Source organism: Cucurbita pepo, chromosome 3, assembly GCF_057944985.1.
Source record: "Cucurbita pepo subsp. pepo isolate OVF chromosome 3, ASM5794498v1, whole genome shotgun sequence".
NCBI lineage: Eukaryota > Viridiplantae > Streptophyta > Magnoliopsida > Cucurbitales > Cucurbitaceae > Cucurbita > Cucurbita pepo.
The window spans coordinates 15,416,904-15,430,293 of record NC_141800.1 but is presented as its reverse complement, the minus strand read 5'-3'; the positions used below and the strand labels follow the sequence as shown (position 1 = coordinate 15,430,293).

General features: G+C 36.2%; 3 protein-coding genes across 3 annotated transcripts; 2 read left to right on the top strand and 1 right to left on the bottom strand.

Moving 5' to 3' along the window:
• Positions 1 to 2,528: 2,528 nt before the first annotated feature.
• Positions 2,529 to 3,354, top strand: LOC111789735 (MLP-like protein 43). The gene is made up of 2 exons (XM_023670407.2): positions 2,529 to 2,752; positions 2,858 to 3,354. Exons 1-2 carry the CDS (start codon positions 2,566 to 2,568, stop codon positions 3,136 to 3,138), a joined length of 468 nt encoding a protein of 155 aa, XP_023526175.2. The 5' UTR covers positions 2,529 to 2,565; the 3' UTR covers positions 3,139 to 3,354.
• A 1,829-nt stretch (positions 3,355 to 5,183) lies between these two features.
• On the top strand, positions 5,184 to 5,979 carry LOC111790080 (MLP-like protein 43). Its single transcript, XM_087122691.1, has 2 exons — positions 5,184 to 5,418; positions 5,509 to 5,979. The coding sequence occupies exons 1-2, from the start codon at positions 5,232 to 5,234 to the stop codon at positions 5,826 to 5,828; spliced, it is 507 nt and encodes a 168-aa protein (XP_086978817.1). The 5' UTR covers positions 5,184 to 5,231; the 3' UTR covers positions 5,829 to 5,979.
• A 3,921-nt stretch (positions 5,980 to 9,900) lies between these two features.
• LOC111791410 (putative glucan endo-1,3-beta-glucosidase A6) lies at positions 9,901 to 12,527 on the bottom strand. The gene is made up of 4 exons (XM_023672734.2): positions 11,838 to 12,527; positions 10,817 to 11,067; positions 10,212 to 10,733; positions 9,901 to 10,041 (listed from the first exon to the last, which is right to left on the bottom strand). The coding sequence occupies exons 1-4, from the start codon at positions 12,440 to 12,442 to the stop codon at positions 10,004 to 10,006; spliced, it is 1,416 nt and encodes a 471-aa protein (XP_023528502.2). The 5' UTR covers positions 12,443 to 12,527; the 3' UTR covers positions 9,901 to 10,003.
• Between the last annotated feature and the right edge of the window lie 863 nt (positions 12,528 to 13,390).

The following is a 13,390-nucleotide window of genomic DNA, read 5'->3' as shown; positions in this document are numbered from 1 at the left end:
CATCGTAAACCTAACTCGACTGTCAAGGGTTCGGATAACCATATAAGTGGCTTATGATTTATGATTTATGATTGTACCCTGTGGTGAGTACTGTGAAATTTGCTAGTTAGCTTCCTGTAGTGAGTCTGTCACGAGCAGCAGAGGTCCACAGTTGTACCTTTAGAGTTGGTCACGATTATTGTTCATGCATGTGATTTATGCGGTTATACAGGAATGGTAGGGGTTCGCCAACTAGCCCCTTATTGAAAGCCTGACTCGATTGTCAAGGTCCGGATAACCATAGAACTGGCACTAGATGTTTTATGATTTGTGCCCTGTGGGGATTATTAGGAAGTTTGCTAGTTAGCTTCCTTTTGGTGAACCTATCACGAGCGGTAGGGGTCCAAAGTTGCACCTTAGAGTTGGTCGAGCCTTAACATGCATGAACCCTATGAGATCTATACCGAGGTTGCACCTCAAGGTCTTTAAGATATGATGACGATGATGAGAGACTAGCAGAAACGACTAACCAGGAGACCTAGATAACCTAAGAATATTTCGAGGGTTGGAGGTCCAGATAGGACCATGAACCAAGAGAAAGTAGAATGAAAAGTCTTAGGGTGTAGCCTAGGAAGAAGCCTATACGGGAGAACGAATCCCAATAGGAGAATAAGATACCGAACCTATGAACAAGATTAATAAAACTTGATAACGAAATATGAACTACCAGCAAGCTGCTTACTGAGTATATTTTATATACTATCCCTACTGCTCCAACTTTCATTTCAAGTGGAGATTTATGTAGTGGTTGAGGCGGAGGCACACAGGGCTGTTGGCTATAGAGAATCCCATCACATTTGAGTCTGGAGTTTCTTTGTACTTACCTTTAAATCCGATCTTTCATGTCTTTTAAATAGTTTGACGGAACGGTGTTGTATCTTAGTAGTCTTTTCTCTTCTCTTTGTAAAAACAAAATTTTCATTACTATTTTAATTAAATTTCAAATTGCATGCACATATTCAAAGGTTTTAAATTTTAGGCACTTTTTCTTATTTCTACATCCTTGAGTAACGATCCGTGATTCGAGTCCACGAAAAGCAGGTCGTTACATATGATCTTGTTCTTTAGACATGTTGATTTTGTAGGTTGGATCTGTGTCTAATGAACAATTTATTTATGATCAACATAAATTAAATCACTCCTCGACCAAAAATTATTCTCATTCATGAAAAACACTCACAACCAAGAGTTTGTAGCTATTAATTTTTTCAATCAACACATTTATTAAGGGAGATTAAAAATATTGTAGTTCAACCTCAAACTCATTGTATAAGATATCAAACTGAACTATTTAGATCAAATCATTTATAATAATTACAAAATATGTCATATTAATATTGTTATCAAGAGACATCCAATCTTATTCATATTAATATTGTTATCAAGAGACATCCAATCTTATTCATATACTATATGACTTAGATTATTATTTGAACATGGATTTCTTGTATATCAACCACGTATGGTTCAATCTAGTTAAGCTAATAATCTTGGATTTTTCATATAATGAATCATATGAAATTGAAAACAAAAAAAAAATCAAAATGAGTGTGAACTTACATTTCTATCCCCCTTTGAATTTTACAATTCTAATTAAAGTAGAGGAAAAATAATTGTTATCATATAATACTATTTAATTGTGTCATTGTGAATTATGTGATCGATAATATTTTAAATTATTTCTAAATAGTCGTTACCGTATTTGTAAATGATGAATTATGAAGGATGTATTTTTAAATAATGGTATTTTGATGACTCAAAAAAATTCAATCAATACAACTTAAATGGTATCTGTAACAGCCTAAGTCCACCGCTAGCAGACGTTGTCCGCTTAAGTTCATTATTTATCAGTGTCAGCCTCATAATTTTAATACACGTTTGTTAGAGAGAGGCTTTTACACCCTTGCAAGAAATGCTTCGTTCCCCTCTCCAACTTATGATATCCCACGTTGGTTGGGGAGGAGAACAAAACGTCTTTTATAAGGGTGTGGAAACCTTTACTTGGGCCGTTACACAACCGATGTGGGATTTCACAATCCACCCCGCTGGGAGCCCAACGTCCTCGCTGGCACACCGCCCGGTGTTTGGCTCTTATACCATTTATTATAGCTCAAGTTTACTGCTAACAGATATTATCCACTTTGGCTCGTTACGTATTATCGTCGGCCTCATAGTGAAACCATAGAATGTGACAGTCATGTATTGAAAGGTTAATAAACTGTTAGAAATAGTTATGTGTCATATTATAAGTACGTTGTTGACCAATGATATATAATTTTTTCTTGTGTATTTTAGTATAAAGTGTATTTTGAGAGTATTTCAATCGATCAATGGTCAAAACTTACCAAATTTATAGAGTTATTGGAGGTTGAAATAATTAAAAACATTATTTGATTTAATTCAAGATGACATAAGTAGACACAATTGTGAAATCCCACATGTGAGAGTAAAGCCCTCTCTATAAATGAGTCCAAGAAGAGACATGTTAGGCATTGCCTTATCTTTCTTGACTTAAATCAAAACACCATGGGTCGCTTTGGAAAGCTTGAAACTGATGTACATATAAGAGCTTCAGCTTCAAAGTTCCATGAAATATTTCACAAAAGAACTCACCATATCTCCAATGTCTCTACCGACAAAGTGCACGGTATCGACCTGCTTGAAGGCGAATGGGGCAAAGTTGGCTCAATCATCTGCTGGAGATATTTTCATGGTTTATCATCTTTTTTAATTTTTTCAACCATTTTATTTTAAGGATTTATTTAGAATGACTTATCAAATGCTTAAAAAGATAATATTTTTAGACGAAAACTTGCAGATGGGAAGGCTAGAGTGACAAAGGAGAGAATCGAAGCAGTCGACGAAGAGAACAACTCGATCACTTTCACCGTGATCGAGGGAGACCTTACGGAGAAATACAAGAGCTTCAAGTTTAATATCCAATGCATTCCAAAGGAGAAGGGAAGTGTGATTCATTGGGTTTTAGAATATGAAAAGCTGCATGATGAGATCCCTGATTCACATTCTATGCTTCAGTTTTGTGTTGATGTGTCTAAAGACATTGATGCTCACCTTATGGAAGGCAGTGAAGAACCCTAGCCATTGCTGCACTAAGTTCTATGGTACTATACGTATAAATAATTTGCCAGTTATCTATGTATAATTTCATTTAAATAAGGCATATGTATGTGTGTTATGTTTGGGTCCTGTTCTATGTGTTGTAATAAGTGGAAGAAATATATTCCAAAGTTTCTAAATGCTTGTGTCCTATAAAATAATCTTGTGTAAAATAATTTAAGCTTGATCGGATCTATATGCCTCATTGCTCAACAAATGTTCATTACTGGTAAGATCTAAAATTCATTCCTAATGAGATCTAAAGAGTTCTTTTCATATGCTTAAAATGTATATTAGGCTTTGGATTTTAGTTCTTTTCATATGCTTAAAATGTTCGTACGTATAGTTCTGTATTCACCATTTTTGTACACATCGAACCCACCAAGTTCTTATCAAGGTTTTTAAAATGCATACGTTAGGGAGAGGTTTTCACACTCTTGTAAATAATGTTTAAACAATTCACCCTCCAACGTAAGGGCCCAGTGTCTTCGCTAGCACTCGTTCCCTTCTCCAATCGATGTGAGACCCCTCAATCTACCCCCTTCGGGAACCAGTGTCCATGCTTGCACACCGCCTCGTATCCACCCTCTTTGGGGTTCAACCTCCTCGATGACATTTGTAACAGTCCAAGCTCATTACTAGTAGATATTGTCCTCTTTGTACTTTCCCTTTTGAGCTTCTCCTCAAAGTTTTTAAAACGCCTCTCGTAGAGAGAAATTTCCACACCCTTATAAATAATGCTTCGTTCTCCTCCCCAACCGATGTGGGATCTCACTGTATATTAATCATACATTTTCATATGCACTAACTCCACGCTAAAGACTTTTAACGTCATAAGGACGGCAAAAGTTTCATAAAAAGAAGAAAAATCACATAACATCAATTTTAATACATGATGCATTTATAGATGTCTACGAGACAGGGATGAGAACTATCATCATTCTTGTCTCCGGTTCAATTTTAATATCCTCCGTCCAACCGAAGGCTCAATGACATAGTAAATACATCATAAGAACATGAGATAAGAACGTGAAAAGGGTTAAAAAAAGAAGATAAGGGCAAGAAAAGAGAATAGAAAGTATGTGTAGGAAGATGATGAAGATTGATGTTGAAACTCAATGGAGATTTAGCTGGATGCATTGCATTATCCTCTCAACCATACCCACTCAAACTATTCTATACTTTTTCTTTTCTATCCTTCCAACTTTTCCCACGACATAACAAGATTCGTAAGAGTACAAATTCACCGCTAGTAAATATTTTCTTATTTGAGCTTTTTATTTCAGACTTTCTTCAATATTTTTAAAACGCGTCTGCTAGGAAGGTGCTTCACGCCCTTATAACGAATGTTTTGTTCTCCTCACCAACCGATATGGGATGTCACACTTTCTTTATTTTGATACAGAAAAAATGAAGTAAAATAAAAGAAAATTGTACGTTAATCTTCCTTTGTTCCTTCACTTCTTTTAGAAACAAATATTCAGAATTCAGATTTGATACCTGGCGGCTCTTACATTTTTTCTGCATTCTCTGTGACATGGTCACGTTCCTTACTTTTGCTCCTAAGAGTGAATTATTCCCACAAATCAACATGGGTCTTTTTAGTATGTTTAACTTTAGAGTTTTAAGTATGTTTCACTTCTTTTCAGTATGTTTAATGTGTATCTGGTTAGTATAGATATTGACTTTCAATTCTTTTAAGCTTTTCTTAGTCATTTTATCTTTAAAATCGCTCTGATTCAAATCTAGTCTTAGCTCATTCATATACTTCTCCTTCACTCGATTGTCATAAGTTTAATTCCTTCTTCTTCTTCTATGTTAGCTCACTCCGAATTCACTAGCTACTTTCTACTAAACTTTAGGTCACATCATAAATTCTTAAAAAAAAGTCTAATAGATTCTTGAAGTTAACATGTTCATAATTTTTAAAAAAATTAATCCAACGAGCCAACAAAAATCTAAAACCCACACCCAATAATAATACGACACGTGAGAGCAAACTCTTTCTTTAAATAGGGAAAGAAGAGACATGCTTTGCAATTCATTCAAGATAGAAACTTTGTACAACATCAATTATGGGTTGCCTTGAAAAGTTAGAGGCTGAGGTAGAAATCAACTCTCCAGCTTCAAAGCTTCACCAAACGTTTCATGCAAGACCTTACCACATGTGCAATGCCAGTCCAAACAAGTTACAAAGCTGCAAACTACTCGAAGGCGAATGGGGCAAAGTCGGATCTGTTCTTCTATGGAACTTTGTTCATGGTTTACTTTCAATTTCGATTCAAAGTGATTTTAATCCTTTCAAAATTTCTTCCAAACATGTCGTTTAATTGATTTGAATCAAATTTGTAGATGGGAAAACATGCGTTTCAAAGGAGTTGATCGAAGCGATTGACGAGGAGAATAATTTGGTGACTTTCAAAGTGTTAGAGGGAGATATTTTGAAGGATCATAAGAGCTTCAAAATTACCATGCAAGGCATTCCAAAGGGAAAGGAGAAAAGTGTGGTTCATTGGACTTTAGAATATGAGAGAAAACATGACAAATTAATTCCAAATTCATATGAACGCAGCGTCATGCAACTTTGTGTTGATGTCGCAAAAGATCTTGGAGCTCACCTTGTGAAAATGGAAAGTAATCAAGAAGCACTTTTGAGTTCTGTGGCTGTTTAGGCTTTGTGACCTTTAGGGGGTTGCTATGAGGTATCAAATGGCGTTTTATGTTTAAATAATACTCGTGAACTTGTCCAATGGTATCATGAGTTGGGAGAAGGGATGAAAATCTACTCTTATGCTTAAATAAAATATGATTATTATTGATATTGTCCGTGTGAATGTTTGATTAATCCACCATACCTAAATGGTGTGAAAGTTATCTTATTTATAATCAAATAAATTACAAGCATATGGAAATAATAATAAATGGAAATAACAATAAATGGAAAGATATCAATGGTAATAAGGCAAATATTAGATATTTGCCTTATAATAAAATATCAAATATAATATATATGGTAAACTATAATTTATTACTAAATATCCTTAACAGTCCGTAAATTTTATCGATCTAGTTAAAGTTCTAACCGATTTCTACTTCAGAGATATAGTTTTGAAATGTTTATAAAAATTCGAATGTTTTGAGATACGTTTTAAAAAAGGGAAAAAGTTTAGGTGAAAACTAAATCTTAAATACTACGAGATGTGAAAATAAAGGGAGAAAAGAGAAAGAAGTAATTTATCCAAGTTTCATACTTTCAAGGTGGAATATAATATTGTGAGATCTCACCTCGGTTGGAGAGGGGAACCAAGTAATTGTTATAAGGGTGTGGAAACCTCTCCTTAGTAGATGCGTTTTAAATCCTTGAAGGGAAGCTCGAAAATGAAAGCCCAAACAGAACAATATCTTATAGCGGTAGGCTTGGGCGGTTACAAATGATATCAGAGTCAGACACGATAGTAGATGCATTTTAAAACCTTGAAGGGAAGCCCGAAAATGAAAGTTCAAAGAGGACAATATCTGTTAGTGGTAGGCTTGAGTTGTTACAAATGGTATCAGAGCCAGATACGGAGTGCTAGTAAATATAGCAACGTGCCACTTGGGCTAGACATCAGCCGGTGTATAATACGTAATGGGCCACTTGGGCCATTACAAATAATAAGAAGACCATTTAGATAGGAAAAAAAAAAGGGGGAGTGGGGGAGAATTCTCGTTAGTGAAGATAGAGATAGAGAATATATCCTCTGTCGTTGTCCACTTCTTTGTCGCGGCCACATTTACTTCTTTTTTATTGATATTGTGATTCAATACATATAATTTAGGAATTTAAAGTTTTATTGTTCAATGACTTAGATAAAGTTAATAAACGGAGGACAATCAAGTCATTTGTCAATGATTATGATAGGCTTAAAGAGGTTTGGTGATATGTTACTCGATAATGAAAACCTTATTATGAACACCGATGGGTTAACTAAACTGTAAAACTCTTTTAGCTTCAATAAGTTTAGAATCGATGTCAGTCCTAACTTCAATATGATTATGATTGATGACTGAGAGAGAATTTAGGTTACGATATTCGAGAAACTCATAGGCTAAACCTATGGTGTATAAAAATTGAGTAAAATTGATGTTACTCGAAAGCCTACACGTTTAATTTTATCATATTAAACGTTAAGTTTTCCATACATTTTTCTAACCAAATTAGAAAATTCTTCACCAAACAAGAAATGAAAACCTTCAAAAATTCAACCAACAAAAACACGTAATATCAAAGCTCGATAGAAAACCAAGAAGGTGCAAAAACACCTCAACTCGACTCAAACTAAAATATCCAAACACAGGAAAATAAAAATAAAAATAAAAACGAAGATTATTTGTAAAGTTCAACCCGAACATAAATAAGTAATCCAAATCATTACTACTTCCTCTAGAAAATCATAGATTCAATTCTTTGTTTTTATTTTCAATACAATATTTTAAATGAAGAAAAAGAAAACTATCTTTCATCAAACCCATGACCTAAGTTCATGATTCAAATCAATGAAACATGAAAAATAAGTGAGTTTGTGAGCTAAGGCTAAGACTTAAGACTATTTACATCGATTATACGTTCCGCTGCATTCTCTGTCATAAGGATTAGCTTCACGAGGCTGACACTTTCCACGGTAAGGTTTACCTCTACCATTAGCACAAGGTGCTTTGTTTTTATCCAAAAATTCATAGGTTAAATCCTTATGTCGTCCGAGAAACCTCCGACTTATCTCTGACTCCATCAACGTCTCAACTTTTTTATAGCACTCCGCTATCGAACCATTGCACGGGCTTATCAAGCTATCGACTGCGACGACAACGACGACGTTAGTAAAAATCAATAGATATAGAAGGCCGAGGACGAGGTTGAGGCTTGAATGGCTTGAGCTTCCTTCCATGTCTTTGGTGTTCTTAGTTACTTCTTGTGTTTTCTACACTAAATTTATATGAATTGTAGAAAGGAAGAGGAAAAGCCAACTTTAAGTAGTGGAAACTATCATTATGGATGCTTTTAATTGGATCAAGAAAATGACATTATTGATGAGAATTTTGGAGGTAGACAAGTCAACGAGCATGCCGAGAAAAACTCTCTATTTTCTACGAGCGTGAAGCTTACCTCAATTGTTTAAGGTATATACTCAGTCAAGGGATCAAAGTTTTGTTGTTTGAGCAGGTATCTTTTGGCTTTCTTTCAGCGTCGAGTTTGACTCGACTGTTTAAGATATATATTTTTAATTAAGAGATTAGAGTTTCGTTGTTTCATTCGTTGGGGAGGAGAACAAAACACCCTTTATAGGGTGTGGAAACCTTCCCCGAACAGACGCATTTTAAAAGGTTGAGGAAAAGCCTAAAGAGGACAACTGCTACTAGCGGTAAGCTTGGACCATTACATTTTTTAGGAATTAAAAAATATAAAATTTGTGATACAAAATAAAAATAAAAACTTAAAAATGGGTGAAAAAGCACTATCTTAGAGTGACTAAACCATCATCTTCCATCTCGACATGTCGGCCATATTCTTTTCTAATTAATAATCCACGTTGAAGTAATGATGTTCAAATTATATTTTAATAATTAAAGATAATTTACCATTTATTACATGCTATATATATATATGACGTATGAACTATTAAACTTTGACGTCAACTCGCTCCATTGCATTTTCGACATTGTACGTCGGGTGACTTCCTAAAGAATTTTTTATGAGACATATGAGTGAAGACAAAACATACTGAAAGAACCTGTGTTGGTCTATGAGGATAATCTTTACTCCTAAAGACACTTTGTTCAAGACAAGAAGATAATGTGGTCATATCACAGAGGATACGAGAGAATGTTGAAGTCATCCAGTGTCAAATTTAGATTCTAAATTCTAGTTCGAATCATGGGAATTGGGTTGTGAGGTCCCACATCGATTGGAAAGGGGAATGAAGCATTCCTTATGAGAGTGTGAAAATTTCTCCCTAGTAAACGTGTTTTAAAACCATGAGACTGACGACGATACATAATGGGTAAAGCAAACAATATCTACATGTGATGGGTTTAGGCTATTACAAATGATATTATATTCAAATACCAGATCCCACATCAGTTGGAGAGAGGAACAAAACATTCATTTTAAGGGTGTAGAAACCTCTCTCTAATAAACGCGTTTTAAAATCATGAAACTGATGGCAATACGTAATAGACTAAAACGGACCTTTACATATCACATTTACACGAGCACCAAAGGTTTGATATCATGAGGATGGTATTGCTCAAATGAATGATGACTTGCTAAAAAAGAAATTAGTGATATTCATCATGAAAGTCAAGTCCAATGACACTACCCAATCACCACTCATAAACCCTAACTTTATTGAGGTTGCACCTTCAAAGTGGATCTTTTTTTAAGGACAATAAGTGGATTTAGTGTTATGAATGGATGATTATGAGTGCCACGATTCGAATCATTCATGGTTATATGATCACGTTACTTATTCTTTCCTTCTAAGAGTTAAAACTATCTTTACAAACTAACACAAATCCTTTCTGCTTTACTATAGAGTTTTTATGCTCTCATTCGAATGTGGTATCTGTTCCTAACTCTGTTTATCTCATTCTAATATCTAATCGCACCATGAAAAAGAACGGTGGAAACTTCTTTTTAAACTTTTTTTTTTTTTAGAAACGTCGGTCGCTCTAGGTGGGCATGCATACGTGAACCGTTCTTAAACCTTCAAACAAGTCATATCAATATTAAGAGAGTGGAGAAACGAATCCATATATAAGTAGGATGAGTTCGAGCAACAACGAAAAGAAAAAGGAAAAATAGTCCCCTTTAGAAAGTCACACTCGGGAACCTACACGAACCATTACCTGCCAAGAAAATTATGAAATTAGTCCAATTTAATCATATTACCAAGAAAAAAAATGGTAAGTTTAAGGACGTTAATAAAATTTCGAAAGTTAAAAAATTGTTTTTTAAACATATTTAATATTTTATATTCAAAATATTAACGATTTTCATCGAAGAGAATTGAGCTCACTCGGATCCATTGTTGTCTCTTGAGCAAGTCCATTGAAATGGCAGCTTGCTCCTTGGCTCCTAAACTTCGACCAATATGAACTAAAAGCATAGCTTGCATGCCAATAAACCGATACCGGCTCATAGCACTCCCTCCCCGGCCACAGCGCCTCACAACTCCCGTCTCCTCCGCCGCACACCTCCGTTATCGCTGCCTGCAGCTCCATCGGATCCACCCCTCTCGCCACCACGCACCACAGCCTCCCCCGAAACGGCACATTGTTCTCCACCACCGGTAGAGGATCATAATCAACCGATGGTTTCTTTCCCGTCAAGTCGATTTGGTAATTTGGACTCCCGTCGAACCTCAACAGCCCCCAATGTCGCTCCGTCCCCGGCCCTGGCTTTTGGTTCTCGTCGAACAAAGAAAATATGAACGTTGGTATCACCACCCCCGGTCTCGCCGGTGTTCCTATCGTCGGCTTCGTCATTACCCTCTTTACTAGATTTCGATTATAGGTCGCCGCGTTGAGGAGATTGGCGCCTAGGGTAAACAATACGAATAAATGATTGAATATGTTGAAATTAATAATTTTAAGCTTTTGAGTTTAGTGGTAGTTTTAGTACCGGGTTGTTCGATATCTCCGGCGGTCGGCCACCCGGTCTCCGATATGACGAGGCGAATATTTGTGTAGCCAAGTTTGGCCATTGCAAAGATGAAAGAATCAAGCATTTCGTCCAAAAGATTAGTATAAACAAGCCCACTTCCCCTGTCGATCTGTTCAAGGTTTCCATTGAAAAGGGCAAAATCTAAGTTGATATCCATGGGGTTTGCTGACCATGGAAAATATGGATACGCATTGATGAACAAGGAAGACCTGTTACAAATATAAAATTATAATATAATGTTAGAACATCATTTTTAAAAACTTAAATGTGTGAGATCTCATATTGATTGGAGAGGAGAATGAGTGTCAACGAGGACATCGAGTCTCAAAGGGAGTAGACACAGACGGTGTGCCAACGAAGACGGTATGCCAACGAAGACGATGGGCCTCGAAGGGGGTGGATATCGGATGGTGTGCCAGTAAGGACGTTGGGCCCTAAAGGAGGGTGGATTGTGAGATCTCACATCGATAGGAGAGGGGAATGATATTGATTGGAGAGGGGAACGAGTGTCATCGAGGACTCAGGGCCCCGAAAGGGGTGGATTGTGAGATCTCACATCAGTTCGAGAGGGGAACAAAGCATTCTTTGTAAGGGTGTGGATACCTCCCCTAACATACGTATTTTAAAAACCTTGAGGGGAAGTTCAAAAAGCAAAGCCCAAAAAGACAATATCTGCTAGCTGTAGACTCGGTTGATACAGGTTGGGATAGAAAATTTTCAATATTATAACATAGTTTTACATACGGGGGTCGGGATGAGGATGAATATAATCTCTGTCTCTAGCCGTGATTCCTGATTAGCTAATAAAGAAAATCTTCATGACTTAAATGTACATTTCTCGACATGGTATTATAGCACAAAATCTTATGTACTATTTCATTAAGATATTTTTTAAATTTTAATTTTTCAAGTAGAATCTTAAGCATTAAAAGATCGTGTTTTAAAATTAAATCTACCGTAACCTACCAACATAACTAACCTGGACTCATCCAAGAACTCCAACATCGGAGCCACCACGGTCCACCGAATATCCGAACGAAACATCCCTCTAGACGGCGGAAACGTGGTCTCCAAAACGTCCATAGCCACCGGAGTTCCAACTCTAATGATCTGCAAGTTAAAAGCTACAAGGGATCGCCAAACCCTTCTCATGGCCGGCACAAGGTCATTCCAAACTAGACGATCCCCATAAGAATCATAGCTCAAAACTTCATTACCGACAAGAATAAAGCGAATCATGGTACCAGGATAAAAAGGGACAACGTTGTTTAGAACCCATTGGTCAGCTCTTGTCTGGTTGTTGGCAATGTCTGAAATTTCATTATTGGGTATCATAATTGAAACTTGAATCTTTGTCCCTGACAAAAGGCTCAAGATTTCATGGTTAGCATCATAGAGCTTCACTTTGCCGGCTTTCATGGATTTGATCATTTCAATGGCAACCTTTGGAGGTGGAAGGTTGCTCCCAAGTTGGCCATAGTTGATTCCAATTTTGTTGGAAACTTCTGCGTCCGCTAAGAAATGCTTACAAGAAATGAACGGGAAAGAGAAGAAAAGGACGAGATTGAGAGAAAAAGTTGTCATAGCTTTAAGAACTTCAAAAACGTGGGATTATGAGTGAGTTAGGAGCGTTTAAAAAGGGTTCAGAGTTTACGAATTAGGGGTTAGTTTGGGAGAGTAAAGATTATGAATGAATGAAAAAGAGTCTGGATCAAAGTGCCAAAAGAAATGATGATTTGTTAAAGAAAGAGACAAAGATTATGAATTGAAAAGAAGTGAAGGTGAGAGGAGTGTTTTTTTTTTTTTTTTTCTTATGCAAAATGGACGTTTTGAATGATATTATCCATCTCGGGATCTGTTATGTAAGTCATTATCCAATATATACCTTAGGTAGGACTAACCCTAGCCTGTTTTATAACGAGGCCAAAGATGTTTTGACGATGAACTACAAACTATAAGCTTAATGTAAGATAGTCTCATGGTACTCCCAAGTAAAGGTCTTGAGCTACCCCAGATGGAACTTGACGATGAAGAGTGTGGCGGCTGAAGTGTCAGTGGTGGCATGGTCGTTGTGGGCAAATATTTGTAACCGTTCAAACCGACTACTAATAGATATTGTCCATTTTGGCCTGTTACGTATCGTCGTCAGTCTCATAATTTTGAAATGCGTTGGCTAGGGAGAGGTTTTAACCCTTATAAGAAATGTTTTGTTCCCCTCATCAACCACACAAAGTCACAAGTTGTCAGGATGACGGGAATGTGTGAGAGATTGGTGTTAGAGCGTAGAAGAGTGGAAATTTTTTTAACCCTTGCCAATGATTATGATATAAGCATAGGATAAGATTATTTCTATGCCCATAATTCAATAACGTAGAAAAAAACTTCAATTATTCACCCACTTTTCACCTAACAAATTAATTGCTTGATAAACCAAGTTTTTTTACACCATCTTTTATTTCATTGATCCGACCATTGACTTAAGTTCATGAAAATCGACCGAGTAAATCATATTTCTCAATTAGATTGCATAGT